Source organism: Podarcis erhardii (assembly GCF_964252035.2).
Source record: "Podarcis erhardii genome assembly, chromosome: 2".
NCBI lineage: Eukaryota > Metazoa > Chordata > Lepidosauria > Squamata > Lacertidae > Podarcis > Podarcis erhardii.
This window is the reverse complement of record NC_138498.1, coordinates 71,463,000-71,480,572: the sequence shown is the minus strand read 5'-3', so window position 1 is coordinate 71,480,572 and position 17,573 is coordinate 71,463,000. Positions and strand designations below refer to the sequence as shown.

The 17,573-nt window shown below is 44.6% G+C and overlaps 1 protein-coding gene and 1 long non-coding RNA gene across 3 annotated transcripts in view; one reads left to right on the top strand and one right to left on the bottom strand.

Annotated features, from left to right (window-relative positions):
* Window positions 1-17,573, top strand: part of CAMKV (CaM kinase like vesicle associated) — a 62,485-nt gene that overhangs the window by 31,231 nt on the left and 13,681 nt on the right. For both annotated transcript variants that reach the window (XM_081851340.1, XM_081851341.1), the window contains exons 2-3: window positions 14,776-14,884; window positions 16,729-16,860. In XM_081851340.1, coding sequence (XP_081707466.1) covers window positions 14,790-14,884; window positions 16,729-16,860 — 227 coding nt within the window. In that variant the 5' untranslated portion in view covers window positions 14,776-14,789. The remainder of the gene's footprint in view (window positions 1-14,775; window positions 14,885-16,728; window positions 16,861-17,573) is intronic.
* LOC309334779 lies at window positions 10,531-11,691 on the bottom strand. Its single transcript, XR_014153269.1, has 2 exons — window positions 11,529-11,691; window positions 10,531-10,799 (listed from the first exon to the last, which is right to left on the bottom strand). It is a non-coding gene; the product is annotated as an uncharacterized lncRNA (long non-coding RNA).

Here is a 17,573-nt window from a genome sequence, read left to right as displayed (position 1 = left end):
CCATCTGACACTTTAGGAGGGAGCCAAACATTGGAAAGTTACCACTTTCAAAGTGTCCCCCAGATATCCAGTTTTTGGGTGCCTCCAGACATGGATAACTTAGTATAGACTATTATTGCTATATAGAAATTTGAAGGGCTAGGGGAAAAAAGTAAAAATAAATATAAAATGAAGGACCCATCCCATTCCACCTTTGATTTTTCCATTTCTCCCCTCCAACTTCCCTGGGAGTTTTTTTTTTGGGGGGGGGCTTCATAACTGTAGTTCTGTGTTAAACTGCAGGTGGAATAGCAATAGCACTTCCAGCTTTTCATAAGTCCTCTCACCTCTATATTGGTGGACAGTGTTGTGTATAGACAGCCGCCCCTCAAGGTCTTACAGCATGGGAGGAGGTACACCACCTCACCCCTACGTCATAGCCAGCCGTGTCATTGGCATTGCATGGCAGCCCCAGCCAATCAGCTTGCAGAGTGGGTGTGGCCATGGGCCGTTTAAACTTGACACAGCTGGCTGACTCCCTCTTCCTGCCTTTTCGTCGGATCACCCCACCCACCCACCCTCTTATCATGCTTTGCTCTGATATGACCTTGCTATAGCAGTTGTCGGTCGCCTGGTTGTTGGGCCGGGTAGGAATTTTTTCCACTTGGCAAATTGGCACCGTCCATTTGGTTTTTGCCTACCTAGTAGCAATCGTCACAACTTTTGTGCAATTAGGCATTGGGTAAGCCTTTGTTTGGTTGGAGGGGAGGTTGTTGCCCTGTCTGCCCCTCCTCAGTAAGAGTTCTCAACCTGTGGGTCCCCAGATGTTGTTGGACTACAAATCCCATCATGCCTGAGCTCTGGCCTTGCTAGCTAGGGGTGATGGGAGTTGTAGTCCAACAACACCTGGGGACCCACAGGTTGAGAACCGCTGTGTTAAAGGGATCCAAGGTGTGAATACTGTCCAAAGCCTGGGCGTGAGCTAAGGCCCACAACCCCTACCGGGACCCTCATGGTGCCACTATCTGACGTAAGTTATAGGGCACCCCCTTTCGGTGATTTACCCTTCTGTGGACTCTCTGTAGATGGGCAGGAGTCAAGATATAGCCTGGCTTCACCCCAACGCCTAAGCCAGGCTTCCTCAACCTCGGCTCTCCAGATCGTTTTGGCCTACAACTCCCATGATCCCTAGCTAGCAGGACCAGTGGTCAGGGATGATGGGAATTGTAGTCTGAAAACATCTGGAGGGCCAAGGTTGAGGAAGCCTGGCCTAAGTCAAACCGCTCACATCTGTAACCAATAAAGTTGAGGCCTATGTGAACCCATAAACCAAATATTCCATGTCAGTGTGACTTCTTGTTCTCCTGGAACTTTGTGGCTCAGGTGCCTTGGGGTGCAATTCAAATGTCATGCAGTGATTAGCAACCCCAAATGTTGCGGGAAGGGGCACAGTTTTCATTGGAACCATGATGTGGGACGGACAGGGTTAAATCCCCCACAAACCTGCATATGATTCTTTCCCAACTGCAAAGGAGGGGGGAAGCTATAAAGACAATGAGGTTCGGAAAGGAAAGAGTTAAACTGATAATAGCCCTGATTCCCAGAGATGGGAGATGGACCATAAAAATGGAAATCGTCAAAGCAATCTATAATGATTGTAAGAAGTACTTCCTTTTGCATGTTCTGAATCTCCCAGTGTTCAGCTTCATTGGAAGGTCATAAATTCAAGTACTATGAGAGAGAGAGAGAGAAATGGGAATTTATCCCTATGCACTTTCCCCATGCGCAATCTTATACCCTTCTACCATGCCCCCTGCGCTGTTACTCACCTTTGTTCTAAACTAAAGTATGTTCCAGGAACAACAACAGGAGATAGATATTATTACCTTCCTGCCCTATTTGTAGCCTTCCCACAGGCATCTTCTTGTAGCACCTGAGATCTGGTTGTGGACAACACAGTGCTGTGCTGGATGGGCCTCTGGTCTGATTCACCAGGACTCTTAGGTTCATTTCCAAATCTTGGTTCAGCAGGCTCTGGGCTATGCACACCACTGCCATTTGGAGCGCTGAAATTGTGCTCCACCTGGATACATTTTATATAATATTTTTATGGGCTCATGGACCAGGGGAAAAAATGTTTTGCCATTTTGTTCTGTTACTAGACCAAAATTAGCATAATTTCAGCTTCTGCCAAGTCAATGAATAATGATGAACTGCTGAAAAATTGTTTGGGGATTATAAGAACTGGTATTTGCAGATACAAACGGACAAAATAAAAAATAATTTTTAAACCTTATATTCTGTCCTTCATTGCAACACACAGAAACTGGGGCAAGAGGCTACCATAAACAGAGCATGGCTAAAGTTTCTGTTGGGTTTGTCTGTCCGTGAGTTTTCTACTTATGGAATTAAGCAACACTAATTTAGGCTAGAATCCCATGTGCAGTTACTTCCGTGTGGACATTAGGCGGTCAGTACAACTCTCACAGTGGCATTGTGGGTAAAACCTCAGCGCCTAGGACTTGCCGATCGCATGGTCGGCGGTTCGAATCCCCGCAGCGGGGTGCGCTCCCGTCGTTCGGTCCCAGCCCCTGCCAACCTAGCAGTTCGAAAGCACCCCCGGGTGCAAGTAGATAAATAGGGACCGCTTACCAGCGGGAAGGTAAACGGCGTTCCGTGTGCTGCGCTGGCTCGCCAGATGCAGCTTGTCACGCTGGCCACGTGACCCGGAAGTGTCTGCGGACAGCGCTGGCTCCCGGCCTATAGAGTGAGATGAGCGCACAACCCTAGAGTCTGTCAAGACTGGCCCGTATGGGCAGGGGTAACTTTACCTTTTTACAACTCTCACAGACTTCTATAAAGTTCAAGGTCACATGCAGACCACTAGGCCCTGCATGCCTCCAGAGCACTCCCTTAGATCTATAAGAAGCACAGAGGGGTTATTGCCCAAAGTTGGTTTTAGGGGGTCAGCCACAAAGTTGTTGATCTTTTTTGGAAAACATTGCCAAAACTTCCTACAGCCCCTCATAGATTCCCTGTGGTACCCAATGCATCCTGCCCTAGCCTTCATTTTCTTCTGCATGCAGGTCTAAGCTGGGGTGCAAAAATCACCCAAGAAATCTGTGTCCAATTATCTGTTTAAGGTTGTGAATTTAGACAAGAGCTGGGAGCTGAGCGGTAGGAGAAATGGCAAGGGTGGTATGAAGGTAGACTGCTGGAGACTATGGAGTGCATGATGTGTGTGCGTGTAGCGACATGCATGTAGTGAGATCAAACGCAGGAGAAGCTTCCCACCCTTCTCACACCGCGTGGCACAAACACATGCATTTTTTTTCACCCTTCCTCCTCTCCTCACCCTCATTCTGGACACTTTGAGTACTTGGGTCTCATAAAATGTAGTACAGTATTGGCCTGAATATAAGCCTCACTCCCCCCCCCCCCCAAATTCCGACCGTGAAAAGTTCAAGTGCAGCTTATATCCATGACCTTACAGTGTGCAGCCAGGAGCGTGGGGCAAACAGCGCCAGGAGCGCAGCAAAGGGGTGCCCACCCTGTGCATAGTCCCTCGTCCTCTCCCCCAAGGCCAGGAAGGGAGAGAGCGAGGAAAGGGAAGGCTGCCGGCAACACAGCGCAGTTCCTGTCCCCCCAGGTATGCAGCCAGGAACTGTGAAGAGGAATGGAGCAACATATTCATTCCCCGCCCTCCAATTTTAAAGGTGTGGTTTATATTCAGGCCAATATGTTAATTTCTAATGTGGCTATTGAGGTAAAGTGACTGGGGGCTGCCAAGGCTGCAACGGACCCTAGGTATTCCTCTGAAGAAGAGCAACTGTCCCATGTCCCAGTTTACACAGTAGAAAGATTTGCAAAGGCAGAGCCGCAAGGTCTCCTCTGTGATGACCCCCAACATCTGGAATGTGCTTCCCCTAAGTGTAGGCAGGAGGATCCTTAGGCTGGGGGAGCCAGGCCTCTAAAACCATCCCTCATGACTCCCCTCATTGGCCCCAGATGAGGCCCTCGTTTTGTCTGAAACCTTTGCACCCTCACCAAACTGCACTTCTCAGAAAGCTATGACAGTATAAAGCTGAAATAGGCTCATGATGTAGAAATACCCCAATAGAAAAAAAGTAGTTCCTCTAGCCCAGCAGAATATCTCTGGCAATAGTCAATGTCCTATTTTCCGGGAGACAAGGCACCAACAAAGAATCCCATTCCTTGTTGGGTTCCACAAACTTTGCTAGGTCTCTTTGAAACCTCTGACATTACAGTGGTACCTCGGGTTAAGAACTTAATTCGGGTTAAGAACTTAATGATAACATCTAGATAGATAAATTAAGGATCTGCACAGTTTTGTAACATGCAGAAAATAATATATGTTGATAAACGAGAGAGGAGCTGAGGGAAGTCTGGGGAGGGAGGGGAGGGTGGGCTATATTTTGGGGAGGGGGAGGGGAAAATAGGGGGGATTAAGGATGATATGTTTTTCGATAAAATGTTATGTTGAAATTACTAATAAAATATTTAAAAAAGAGGGGAAAAACTTAATTCGTTCTGGAGGTCCGTTCTTAACCTGAAACTGTTCTTAACCTGAGGTACCACTTTAGCTAATGGGGCCTCCCGCTGCCATCATGTGATTTCTGTTCTCATCCTGAAGCAGAGTTCTTAACCCAGGGTACTATTTCTGGGTTAGTAGAGTCTGTAACCTGAAGCGTCTGTACCCTGAAGCGTCTGTAATCCGAGGTACCACTGTACGTAGCTTTCCTGAATGCTAATAAGTTACAAGAATGAGTTGTATTCTGTTTGTGGTTCATTTTTAAATTATACACTTTCTATATTGTCTCTCCTCAAACCATACATTATTTCACTATGCCTGTATTATAACATCTTAGCTGCTGCCTTTCAGAGTTTTATCCTTTCTAAGACCGGATGCTTCATTATTTTCTAATATGAAGATATGAATCCCCTTTAGCATGGTTTGCCTTTTTGATAGTCCCGTCTCTAGCTGTCTCGAGATCTCCTCCTCGAATGCTGGTTGCCAATTCTGGACGCAGTAAAGTGGAAGTACCATTGGGCTTTAATTCTTCTTAGCATGCGTCACTTTACATTTACCAACGTTTAATTTCATCTGCCATTTCCTTGCCCTTTCTCCCAACACTGTGAGATCCTTCTGTAAATCCTCACAGCCTGCTTTAGACTTAACTGTGTTGAATAATTTAGCATCATTTGGAAATTTAGAAATTTGGAAATTTAGTCACTTCGCTTGTTCGTTTTCCAGGTCATTAATGACTGTTCTGTAAAGAGCAAGTATCACACAGATTTTGGGGCACCATCTTAATCTCTATTTATTTTATTGCATTTATATCCCGCCTTTTCCCCAAGGAGCTCAAAGCGGTGTACAAAGTTCTCCCCCTCATTTCATCCTCATTTCATCCCTACTTAATCCCTACAACAACCCTGTGAGGTAGGTTAGACTGAGAGGCAGTGACTGGCCCATGTTCACCCAGTGAGCTTCTCAGCTATTTGGGTCCTTGTCTCTCAGGCCTTAGTCTTAACTACTACACCTACCCTGACATCTCAAATCTTTGCAGTGAGAACTGGCCATTTGTGCCCCAGCTAGTTTATCTCTTTCAGCCAGTGTCTAATACAGAAAAGGATGCCACAACATCTACATTTTCATGACACAATTTTGTTATCAATACATTCTCTTTAAACCTGGAGGGATGATGGTGGGCTTTCTCTTGCTGGGGGGGTTTTAAGCAGATGCTGAAGAACTATTGGTTGGAGATGCTCTGCTCTGGACCTCCTGCAGCCAGCAGAGAGTTGGACTAGGTGGCCTAGGAGGTCCTACCTGACACAATGATTCTGTTTGTAAAGTTAAAACCAGTTTTATAATATATTTTAGGTCAAATAGGCAGAGTTTTGTGACTGCAGTTCTAGCTGTCTTATGCAAAAAGCAGCCACTTGGTGGGGGCCAGTTCATATCTGGATCACAGCACAGAGGAGGGATGTCAACAACTTCTGTGATGGGGATCCCACATTTTCAGAATGGAGGGGAGGGAAGAGAAGCTCCATTGTGGAAGCAGAAGTCTGTCATGTGCACTGTTAGATGCAGCCCAGTATTGAGAATAATTCCCCAGTAGAGAAAGAAGGCTTAGCAACCATAAGATCAGGCTTGCCAGTGGCACAGCTATGTAAAGGGCAGAGGGAAATGACACATCACACCACACATAGACACAAAAACCAATTATTGTGGACTGAAGCTGGTGTTTACAGAAACCACTAGCTATGGCTGTGGTGACCTCATGCCAGTTAAAACAGGAGGTCGAGATGCATTGGTGGGTGCAGCTAGCTGGGAAAAACTGCTCAAGATTACTAGAAGTTTAAAATTCCATATTACTGAAGAGAAGAAAATATACATTATTATTTTTTGTCACTACAGAACACTCTACTGAAACTTCGCTCATATTCTGCCTCTAGCTGGTGTGTGTGTGTGTGTGGTGTGTGAAGGCAAGGTAGCTTATAAATAAATATTTGAGAAGCTGGAGCTTCAATGGTTTTTCAGAAAGCTGGCTTTTTACCATATTTCATTGGGATATTTCTTGCGGATGGATGCTGTGTGCTGCCCAGAATTGCCAGCACTGAATATGCATTCTTTGACTGTTGCTTGGAGGGTTGTAAATGTTTTATTATTTTGGTTCTAATTTCCCCGCATACAACTTTATACGCTTGCGGTGGCCTGCATGTTTCTATGTCCACTGTTACCCTTTTTGAAAAGCTTCTCAGACTTCACAAATACTGGTCTTTGTATATTAATGTCTTTTTTACATCTGGTATAATACCATCACCCCCATTAAGTAGAGATGTGGCTTCCTATTATGTAGACACTGTTTCTCGCTGTTCCTCCACACTCCAGTCAAAAGTGGCCACGTGCCTCTTTGAGTGTTACACTTTAAAATGATTGTTTCGATCTTTTTTGTCACCGTTTTCCAGTTCCCCAAAGGTGGACCCAGATGGCAACAATTCTCCTTTATTCCCTAGCCAGGCAAGCACACATGAATCACATACATACAATGTGGCCAATAATTTGCATTGCAGCGACCTCTGGTGGCCAAGTGTCCTTTCCGCTCCTGGGTTCTGCCTGAAGTCACTTCTAGGTGCCAGATTAAATATTGTGTACATTTCTGTGTAATTTTCCCTAGTTCTTGCTGTGTGGTTTTTTTTAAATAGAAAATACAAAATGCCATGGGAAGCTCCCACTTCCAGCACAAAGTGGTTAGTACGTTTAACCCGTTCTCCTATGGACAACCTTCTGCTCAAAATCTCTCCTCTTTCTGGCTGTTTTTCCTGTATTTTCTAAAGTGGGTAGAAAAACAATTAGCTGGAACAGTTTTTTACAGGAAAAAAAAAATAGCAGGCAGGGAAAGGGCTAAGTATCTCCTCCCCAGTGTCAACATAGGGAAAGGCCATAGCTCAGTGCTAGAGCATATGCTTTTCATGCAGAAAGTAAAAGGTAAAAAGTAATCCCTCTATGTTCAGTCCCGAGCATCTTCAGGTAGAAATGGAAGAGAATCCTGCATAAAATTCTGGAGATCTGCTGCCCACCCGTGTAGACAGTACTGAATGAGAAGGACCTGTGGTCTGTCTCTGCAGCTCCTTATATTCCTAATTGCAGGCTCCAAGTAACTGAGTTGTGTGTTATTCTTAAAAATAAAATTTTAAAGTCCAGGGAGAGTAACGCATGAGTGCATGTAGCCAGTACCTTGGCCTGATGTCGCAGCAAATAATTGCCTGGTTAGCAACCACCATGGATTTCACAATGTGACTTGCGTGAGTCACTGTGAGCTGTGCCGATCTCCTTTGCTGGCATTTGTTGCTGCTTTTGTTTCTTTGCTACTTAGGCGATAAAGTAAGGTGGGGTAAATTCGACTGCATGCCATCTTTGGACCAAAAGGTCCCCAAAGTAGCATACAAAATGTATGCCTAAAGTATGAAATATACCTATAGCAGAAGGATCAAAGAGTAACCCCCCCCCAAAAAAAAAACCCAACCCCAACTGTATTTGAAAGACAAAAAAACATAGCATAGGCACCAGAATAACAAAATGAAACCCTTGTTATTAAAAGCCTGATCTTCACCATTTCTTTGGAGGAGAATGAGGGAGCCAATCTTAGCTCTAAAGGGAGGGAGGGAGTTTCGAGAAGATGTGTAAGTAGCAAAACATCTGCCTTGCATGCAGGAAAACCCAGGTTCAATCAACCCCAGGTAGTGCTGGGAGAGACCTGCCTGAAACCCTGGGGAGCTGCTGCCAGTCAGTGTAGGCAGTACTAAGCTAGATGGATCCACAGGTCTGACTCCGTGTAAGCAGCTTTCTGTGCCCCTATGTTCCAATGCCTGGGCCCCACAACACAAAAGGCCATGGCTCACATGCTCACTGGCCCCACAGCAGACAATGATGGGATGCATAACAGGCATGTGCAAAAAGGTTCACAATCCTTGTGACAACCCTGTGAGTCAAGCCCCTATAAATCCTCTAGGGACCCAGGTGGTGCTGTGGTCTGAACCACTGAGCCTCTTGGGCTTCCCAATCAGAAGGTCAGCGGTTAGAATCCCCGCAACAGAGTATGCTCTCATTGCTCTATCCCAGCTCCTGCCAACCTAGCAGTTGAAAAGTACACCAGTGCAAGTAGATAAATAGGTACCACTGCAGTGGGAAGGTAAATGGCGTTTCCGTGCGCTGCTCTGATTCCGTCACGGTGTTCCGTTGTGCCAGAAGCAGTTTAGTCATGCTGGCCACATGACCTGGAAAGCTGTCTGTGGACAAGTGCTGGCTTCCTCGGCCTGAAAGCGAGATGAGCGACGCAACCCCAGTCACCTTTGACTAGACTTAACCGTCCAGGGGTCCTTTACCTTACCTTTAAATCCTCTACGGCTGGGATGAGAGGATGGGGTGGGGGCCTCTGATGCAACACAAACGTTACAAGTTCTTAGGCAAGGAGGATATTCAAGTACACATCCTTTCCTATCCTATGCCCAACAATATTAACTTTTGGTGTGTGGTTCATCCATTCTCTTATCCATTCCTGTCCCCTGAAAAGTGTACTTTTACATGCCAGTAGGAGCTAGCAACCCTGGCTGACTGGTCACACATGCATCTTTCTCTCTTGGCAGTAAGAAACACAAAGCAAAAGAGTGCAAGGGCCATCTGAGCTCGAACACCTGGTGCAAATGTTTAATCTGTTTTGCAATATTTTTCACTGGGGGCAGTTAGCTCATTCAGCTAGTAGCCTTCGTGCTGAATATTGAGAAATCAGCTGAAGAGAGCTATCCACACAGTACTTAATTCTAGATGGGGATGTCAGCACTTCTGTCTATTTCCATTTCATATATTCCAGGCTCTGTAAACAGAAGCCAAAGCTGGAGCTGTGGCACAAATCATACCTATATAAATGAGCATTTTGTGTAATAGTTCATGTCCCAGTTCAGTGTCCGGGAGTCTATCATGCTTAGCATTATTTATTTCATGTTGTTTGTGTTATTAAAAATGATTCTGTCCCACATATTCACCCATGAGTCCCCAAGGTGGATAAGGATATAAAACAAACACAGCAAGATTAGGCAACAGACAAGCAATCAAATAAACAGTAAGCAATCAAAGATGTGCTCTGGAAGCACAAATACTAAAACAGTCTTCCACAACTGTGTCACCAGATGTTTTTGATCTTTAGCTTTCATCATCCCCAATCATAGGTCATGCTGTAGTCCATGTTTAGCTGTAATCCAACAATGTCTAGGGACCATGGCTTGGGGGAGGCTGTACAAATGCCACAATAACTATAAGCAGAAACACTGAGCAGTAGTTAATCGCTAACGTAGCCCACAATGTATTTTTCATAGCAAGATGCTGGGCTCGCTCTCAGTGTGGCGTAGTGAACATACACCAGGGAGACCCAGAGTCAAGTCCTCCCTGAGCCATGAAACTCACTTGCTGACCTTGGCCAGCCGCTGACTTTCAGCCCAACTCTCAGCCTAACCAACCTCACAGGGTTGTTCTGAGGATAAAATTAATAAGGGAGAACCATGCACTCTGCACTTTTAACACCTTGGAGGAAGGCAGGGTGTAAGTTTGGTAAATATATAAGTAAACTTTTCTTCCAGCTGTCGCCATCCTTCTGCCAATTCACCTTCGTTTTGAGCTGTTGGATGAGATGGGTCATAAAATTCATAAAGTTATCCCCACTGAGTGGATGCTGGTCAGTATTGAGATTGCAGCCCAATTATGCCTCACAGAAGAGTACAAATTAAAGAACCTATTTTTTAACCTCTTTTCTCATGTGGAATGGACACTGCAAGACACAATCCCAATACACAGCCCAAACTCAGTGGTGGTAGCAATCAGTGGGAGCTACTCAGCCTCCACATTAGAACAGGTGTTCATAGGTCCCATGTAACTGCGTACCTTACATATATGGAGTCTCACTACAGTAGAGTGAGTAGAAAACTGGGCCAGTATTGCATAATATAGCATTGCTGTGGAGTTAATGAAAGTGTCCAAGGCATTTCACATGCATTTATTCAGTAATTCTCACATCAACTTTGCATAAGGTACTGGTAGGTCAGTATCATAGTCCCCATATTGCAGGGGAGGGGCTGATGAGGCTGATAGTGGCTTTCTGACGTCTACCTCGTGACTCAGTTTTGATGTAGGAACGTATTGGTTCACATCCGGTTCTCTTTGCCATTGTGCCACAATACCTCTGCATGCAGGCCTTTAGGCGTGAGCCATCTGCGTAGCTTTCTGCAGCCTGCTATCCATCCGCTTGCTGTGGAATGAAAGAATGGCAGCTTAGAGAAGGAAGTGGCAGTCTCTGACACCACCCTGGACCCCTTTAACTAATTGCTTCAGTTTTCATTGCAAGAGAAACAGGACAACAGTGAGCTCTCAGTGGAAGCTTATCAAAGTGACAAGGGCCCTTCCTGCTTCGAAAGCATAGTCACAAAGGAGTGAGGGCTGCTGGAGAAGACAAGGCTGCAGAAAATGGGCTTCCAGGGCAACATAATTCCTTAGAATGGGGGGGGTGTTGTCTTCCAGATGTTGCCAGGCTACAGCTTCCATCATCCCTGGACATTGCTTATGCTGGCTGGGACTGGTGAAAATCAAAATCCAACAGTGTTTGGCCATAGACTTCCCCACCCTACCTTAGAGTAAGAAACACTGCATTGCAGGGAGAAGTGAGCTCCTGGAAAAGTCACGTTTGAAGATTCCTGCTACAGACTTTTCCCCCTTTCGTTTTTCAGTTGTGCAAATTCCACCAAAACAGAGAGGCATCAACTCAAGGATTTTGATGGAAGGTTTCCAGTAACAGCAGAGCGCTGTTTCCTCATACTGTTAAATCTGCTTTGGATGTAAGGGTCTCCCAATCAAAAATGAAAAGCAAGCACTTTGGTATCCGCCGCCTGAGTTGTTGTTTGTGGGGAGGTGTGTAAGCCATAAAGTATCATGCTAAGGGTTGGGGAAAAGAAAGCGTGCACAAAAACAAAACAAAACCCACCTTCGTTTTTTTCATGCATTTTAGTGCTTGCTTAGTGCTTGTGTAAGCCCAACCAATCCTGGACACGCAGTTAAGATGAGGATATCACAGCATCACATAGCCAATCAGATTTGGCTGTGTGACAGCATGGAGAGTAAACAAAGTCCTCTTGTTGCCCCATGACTGCCTGGTGGAGAGGACATTGGTCAGTGTTCTTGCCCGGCCACCACTCCCTGGCTGCATTCAGAAGTCATGTCAAAGTAATGATTTGTCATTAAGAACCATGGATACCTGCTCCCTCCTCCTTCATGCATGTGGAGAGTTTATACGCTTCTGCTTCTTACTGACAGAAAACCATAGTTTGTCATTTCATCCAAATGTGGCAAATCATGGTTTGCACAAACCATACCTTGCAGTCAAATCAGGAGTCCACACCACAGTTTGATCCTGGTTTGGGACCCTCATTTCCCCAATACTTATATGTTTGCTTCTGGTGTTGTGGGTAGGCTCAAAACCTACCTGGAAACTGTATTCTCTCCCTCCTGAAAGCACCACCCCGGTTCATAGCTTACCGGGTGCAGAAGGCAACACATTCTGAAACATACCTTGAGCTTTGAGCAGCATCACTTTGTGGAATGTCAGTCACTACTGCAGTTATTTGAGATGGAGAACCTAGGGGTTGTGATAAACCTCTGGATTACAGGCACCTCCACCCATCCCCTTCCCCCTCTTTTTCTACCAGTTCTGCCAAAAGTTACAAGTTACGAATGTGGTATCGAGATTGTCAGCACGGTGGGGAGCCTGATTGATTTTGCTTGGCTGAGCATGTTAAGAATTGGATTTTTCAGCATTTCTATGCCATTGGGAGGGCGAGGAAAGGTTTGCTTTTGTTTTGTGAGGATGTGTGATTTCGGAACTGAGAGCTCTTTTAAAAAGAAGGAAACTAAATATGGCAGTTCTCGATTTGTGATGGATAGGAGCGTGATTACTGGGGTTTCTGCTCTGAGCTTATTGCACTATAGTTCAATGCACTGCTGGCTAATTACACTTGCTGGAGATGTGTTAATGATACACCTGTCACTATCACTGTGTGACAACCCAAAGGCAAGGAGCTGCCTGATGAGTAATCCCAGCATTGACCTGGGTATATTATCTTGTGCTTCATTTTCTTTGTCAAGCTGTATTTCCAGAATCTCGAGATTCACACACAAGAGGAGGCCTATGACACCACAGATGGGAGGGGCAGCAGCTGTTCCCCCACCCACCCAGCATTCATATATATTTCTGCTGGATGCTTGCAAAACATTTTTATTTGGGGCTGCTCCGCACGTGGATGGATATTACTTCCATGTAGGAAAGTCGTATCCACTTGCGGCAAATAGACACAGGCCGAGTAACTGCGAGTGGCAGCAGGGTTCCATCATGTGTGTGATGGATTCAGCCCATTAGGTTTGACCTAAGGGACTATGGGCAAACAGAAAGTAGTCGCTCATCCTCTACTGCAGTCTTTCATCTGAGCTTCCACAAGTCTTTTTGAGCAGTGTTATGAAGATAGGGTCCATGGCAGTTCTCATGTGTGAGAAAAGCGGGACTAAATCTAAAGCATTGCAATACTCAATTTAAGGTGAGCCTTTCTGTGAGTAGGTACCAACTGCATGCTGGAGTATTCCTAAATCCTTCTCTGTAGTGTTTTTTGGGGGAAATGAGACTTTCTACCTCTAATAGAGAAAGTGAGTTTTCTACCTCTAATAGAGAAAGTGAATCTACTGTATGTGTCCATTAACATTTGTTTAATGGAGCAGAGCCAATTTAGCTAGGCTGATCGACTATCATAGATGCAGAGGATCATCAGACATATGAATCTGTCATATGGTTTCTCTCTGTGGAATATTTTTGTGGCTCTTGGCCAATTACAGAAAGTCGTGTTTTGTTTTCAAAGGTAGGAGGTGTTTCTGATCAGGAAAAAAAATAATAACACGACTCTCTTAGCAACTACCCACATTAATATTTGCTATATGGATTCCACACTGTATAACCACAAGATATTAGTTTCGTAATAATTGTTCAGGTTCTGTACCATTTTAAACTACAGAATTTATTTTTATGAACTGGCATTTTTGCCAGCACTGGGCTCCAGGATGGTCACTGAGACATATTCCACTATCAGCATAAGGAATATGCAGCATGGATTGCAAAAGTCTAAAATGCATTCCTGTCGAATATCTTTTGAAATGGGTTATGTGTGTTATTATGAGCTATTGTGTTTTTATGAGGCTCATATATAGAATAATTGCAAACTTTACAACCTTTAGAAGACATCTGAAGTCAGCCATGTATTAGGAAATTTTTAATGTTCAATGTTCTATTGTTTTTGTATATGCTTGAATCCACCCAGAGTGGCTGGGAAGCAACCCAGTCAGTTGGGTGGTGTACAATTATTATTATTATTATTATTATTATTATTATTATTCCTGTGAGAAAAAGCCATATATTTTCCTTAGCTATATATGCATATCTAGCTCATTTGCATATCATTACATAAACTTTGGCATATATGGAGCCAGTAATAATTAGAATAGTAATAGTAATTCTTTTATTTTTATTAGATTTGCATAGTGCCCTATACCCGTAGATCTCAGGGCAGTTTACATCATACAATTACAATATAAGAACACAAAATACATAATAAAAATAAGAACAGAAACAGAGCAATAATCTGCCCTTCCACAATACATTTAAAGGGGCATCGTTTTAGTGTTTCACTAATCGGTTGGGGCAGCCACACACAAAATAAGTGGAGGACAAGATGGCCAGATTTTAATTGGCAGAAAAGATGATGCAGGTGAAAAGGTGAAAATCCTTCCGCATCGCGGCCGTGTTCCAAAGAGGGACCTCCCACCACTGCTTTCAACTTAAAAACAAACAAACAGGATATCCCATTCACAGAACTCCAATGCCATATCAAGTCTGGCTCTAACACAGCCAGAAAAAGTGTTTGAAATGACTGGCTATAAATGGATGAGCAAACAGCAGCTCATAGTGGATATTGCAACTGCACCCGAGTGACTGAAGTCCCTTATTCTGACCTAAGTAGGTGATGGTTCCTTGACTGTGGCTTCCCCATCGACTTGGTTATAATGAGAGTGAAATGCACGACTGCTCTGTGGTGCAGTGGCTGGTAGACCTTCAAATACCCCTGATCACTATGCCTGAAACTACCTGAATCCAAGGGTGATGACCTAAAGCTTTTTATTCTCTTATATTTCAGCACCAAACTTGGCAATGCCGTTTGGATGCGTTACCCTGGGCGATAAGAAAGATTATAACCAGCCATCTGAGGTGACTGACAGATATGACCTAGGGCAGGTCATCAAAACGTAAGTCTTTTCTCCTCCTTGCTTTCAAAGCTCCTCCCAACTCTATGCATCCTATACAAATGCCATTGGTTGCCAGTTGGGTACTTGTCATGTGAAAGGTAGTTTCTGTTGCAATGACTCCATTTGTCAACTGCAGTCAACAGACAAGCTGAGACTTAGGTCTGCCCCTCTGTCACTAAGAGCCATCCAGGTCCACGGGAGTGGTAAAGCTTGAATGAACCACAATGTGAGATATACAATACCATATCCATATTGCCTAAATAATTTGTCTGTTTAGGCCATGGCCCTGAACAGCAGCAATTCACTGGCATTTTGGAGCTTAAGTGAACATGGAAACTGAAGGGGTTCTTTTTTCTTAATAGAATTCAGCAAACAGGTATCTAAACTGCTGCTTATTGCAGGCGTAGGATTGCTGACCAAGGCAGCTCCCCACATCACGTTCTCCCCTCTCTCCTTCCCCACATCTTTGTTGCTGGCAGGGAATAGGAAAACACACAATTTGAGCTTGCACTACACATTAAGTGCAGCTAAACAATATGGGGAGAGAGGGCTGTTTTCAGTGGCCACCCATGTCTCCTGTAATGGGTCACTTAGTGCACACAGTAATAGTAATTTTCCGTACTTAGACAGCACATAGTTCTGCTGGTTAGGCTTTGTGGATTAAGCCAATAACCACCCATTGCAGACCAGGAGGTGAGGACTCATGTTGAAAAGGCAGTGGCTTGCCCAAAATGGCGTACGGGCTGCTCACACAATCCCACATGCATACAACAAATGTGTTTAGGAGGGAGTGGAATCACAGTGGCAAGCCCTAGTCACATATTTTTTGTACATTTTTAAGGTACCTATGGAAGCAGACGCATACACAGAAACTGAGACAGTGTTTATCCCCTGCCACTTCTACAAATCTTTACGTGTACAGTTTATAAATTTATACACACATAGGCAAATGTATGTGCATATGGCAGGGGTAGAGCTTGTTGATGCGATCCTCCTCCTCTTTATGTGCACGCATTATAGTTATGAGGCTACTAGAAGTCGAGACTTGAACAAGGGATTTCCTGGCTTGCAGCTCACATACTTTTTTCAGAAGATATTATCCAGGGCCAACATATTTGGGTACTAAAAGGCTTTGCTTGCACTCTCTCTTCAAGGTTCTTTTCAGCTTCCACCCAGGTACTTGTTGACTTTAGGTCTAGGGCCAGTATTTAGCCTTTGATGGAGTTTACCACCCTCTTTGGGCTGCACTGCCAAACAACCCAAATCTGAGAAGACCTGGTCCTGGTGCATCAAGAGACTATAGCAGCCTCTCACCAGTCATGGATGGGAAGGGTTGTAGCTCAGTGAGAGAGCAACTGCTTTGCATGCAGAAGGTCCCGGGTTCAACCCCTGGTGTCTCCTGGTTGTACTGGGAGGAAACCCTGGAGAGCAGCTGCCAGTTAGCATAGACAATACAGAGCTCCATGGGCCAATGGGTCTGATTCAGTAAAAGGCAACTTCCTATGTTCCTCCACTGAACATGAAAGGAAGCAGTGTGAACCATTTGGCCAAGCTCACAATTTCTTATGTTAGCACAGGCTTATAGGACGGTTGCTCCTCCTTAGCTTTCATCCTGCCCCTACCCCATGCATGGACTTCTCCAAGAGCAATCATATTTTGGTGGGACCTGGGATAGAGTGCTTGAATTTGGCATGCATCTGTTAGACAATATGGTAGATGGATGTATACATCGCTCTTGGGAGGGTGGGTGACTCATGAAGTTCAGGTATATGTGGTCCCTCTTGGGCTGCTCCAGCTGCTGGGCATGAACTACTTAAATCTGAAGGTGGGTGTTTTTTTGCCAGAGAGGAGTTCTGTGAGATATTCCGTGCCAAGGAGAAATCAACAGGGAAGCTCTATACATGCAAGAAGTTTCTGAAAAGAGATGGGCGCAAAGTGCGGAAGGCAGCAAAGAATGAGATCATCATCCTGAAAATGTGAGTTGTGAATGTCCACACTGATTGATACATTGGTCTCTGCTTTTTTTCAGCTGCTGTGTTGCTATCTTTTTACTAATTGCGGTAGATAATCATAGTGTGTCCACATCCACTACAGCAAGAAATTATCTGGACTTTCTCTGATTCTCCAGAACGGCTCCTACATTGACCCAGGCATTGCCAATATTTTCAGGAGGAACTGGATGTGCATTGATTGGCCAGCCCATGCGTCAAACGCAAAGCCACATTCCTCACTCTCCCCTCCTCAAAGCAGAGTCCTCAAATGGAGTCACAAAGCCACACAAAGCCAATTCTTGAAATAGGTTCTTAAATGTAAAAAAAATGTAAAAACACCTTAAAGATTAAATACCAGACAGATGTTTGGGCAGAGAATACAAACAAGCTCTACTAGTGCCATGACAAGAGCAAAACTGGCAAGGAAGCACAACACAACTCACAGCAAAAACAACAAAAAGCAGAATGCCTATCCCTATTTGAAAGCTCATCTTTACACAGTGTTAATAGCTCTTTTAAAAAAAACAACTATTGGCATTGTACACTGGCACATCTGATCCCATATCATGTGCCACATAGCTTATCCTACCTATAGGTGATATACAGTGTTAGAGTAAACTCACTGGGTGGAATTCAACATCACACTATTACAAAAGCTCCATCTGTGCAGGAATATCAGCTTGCCAGATAGAATGAAC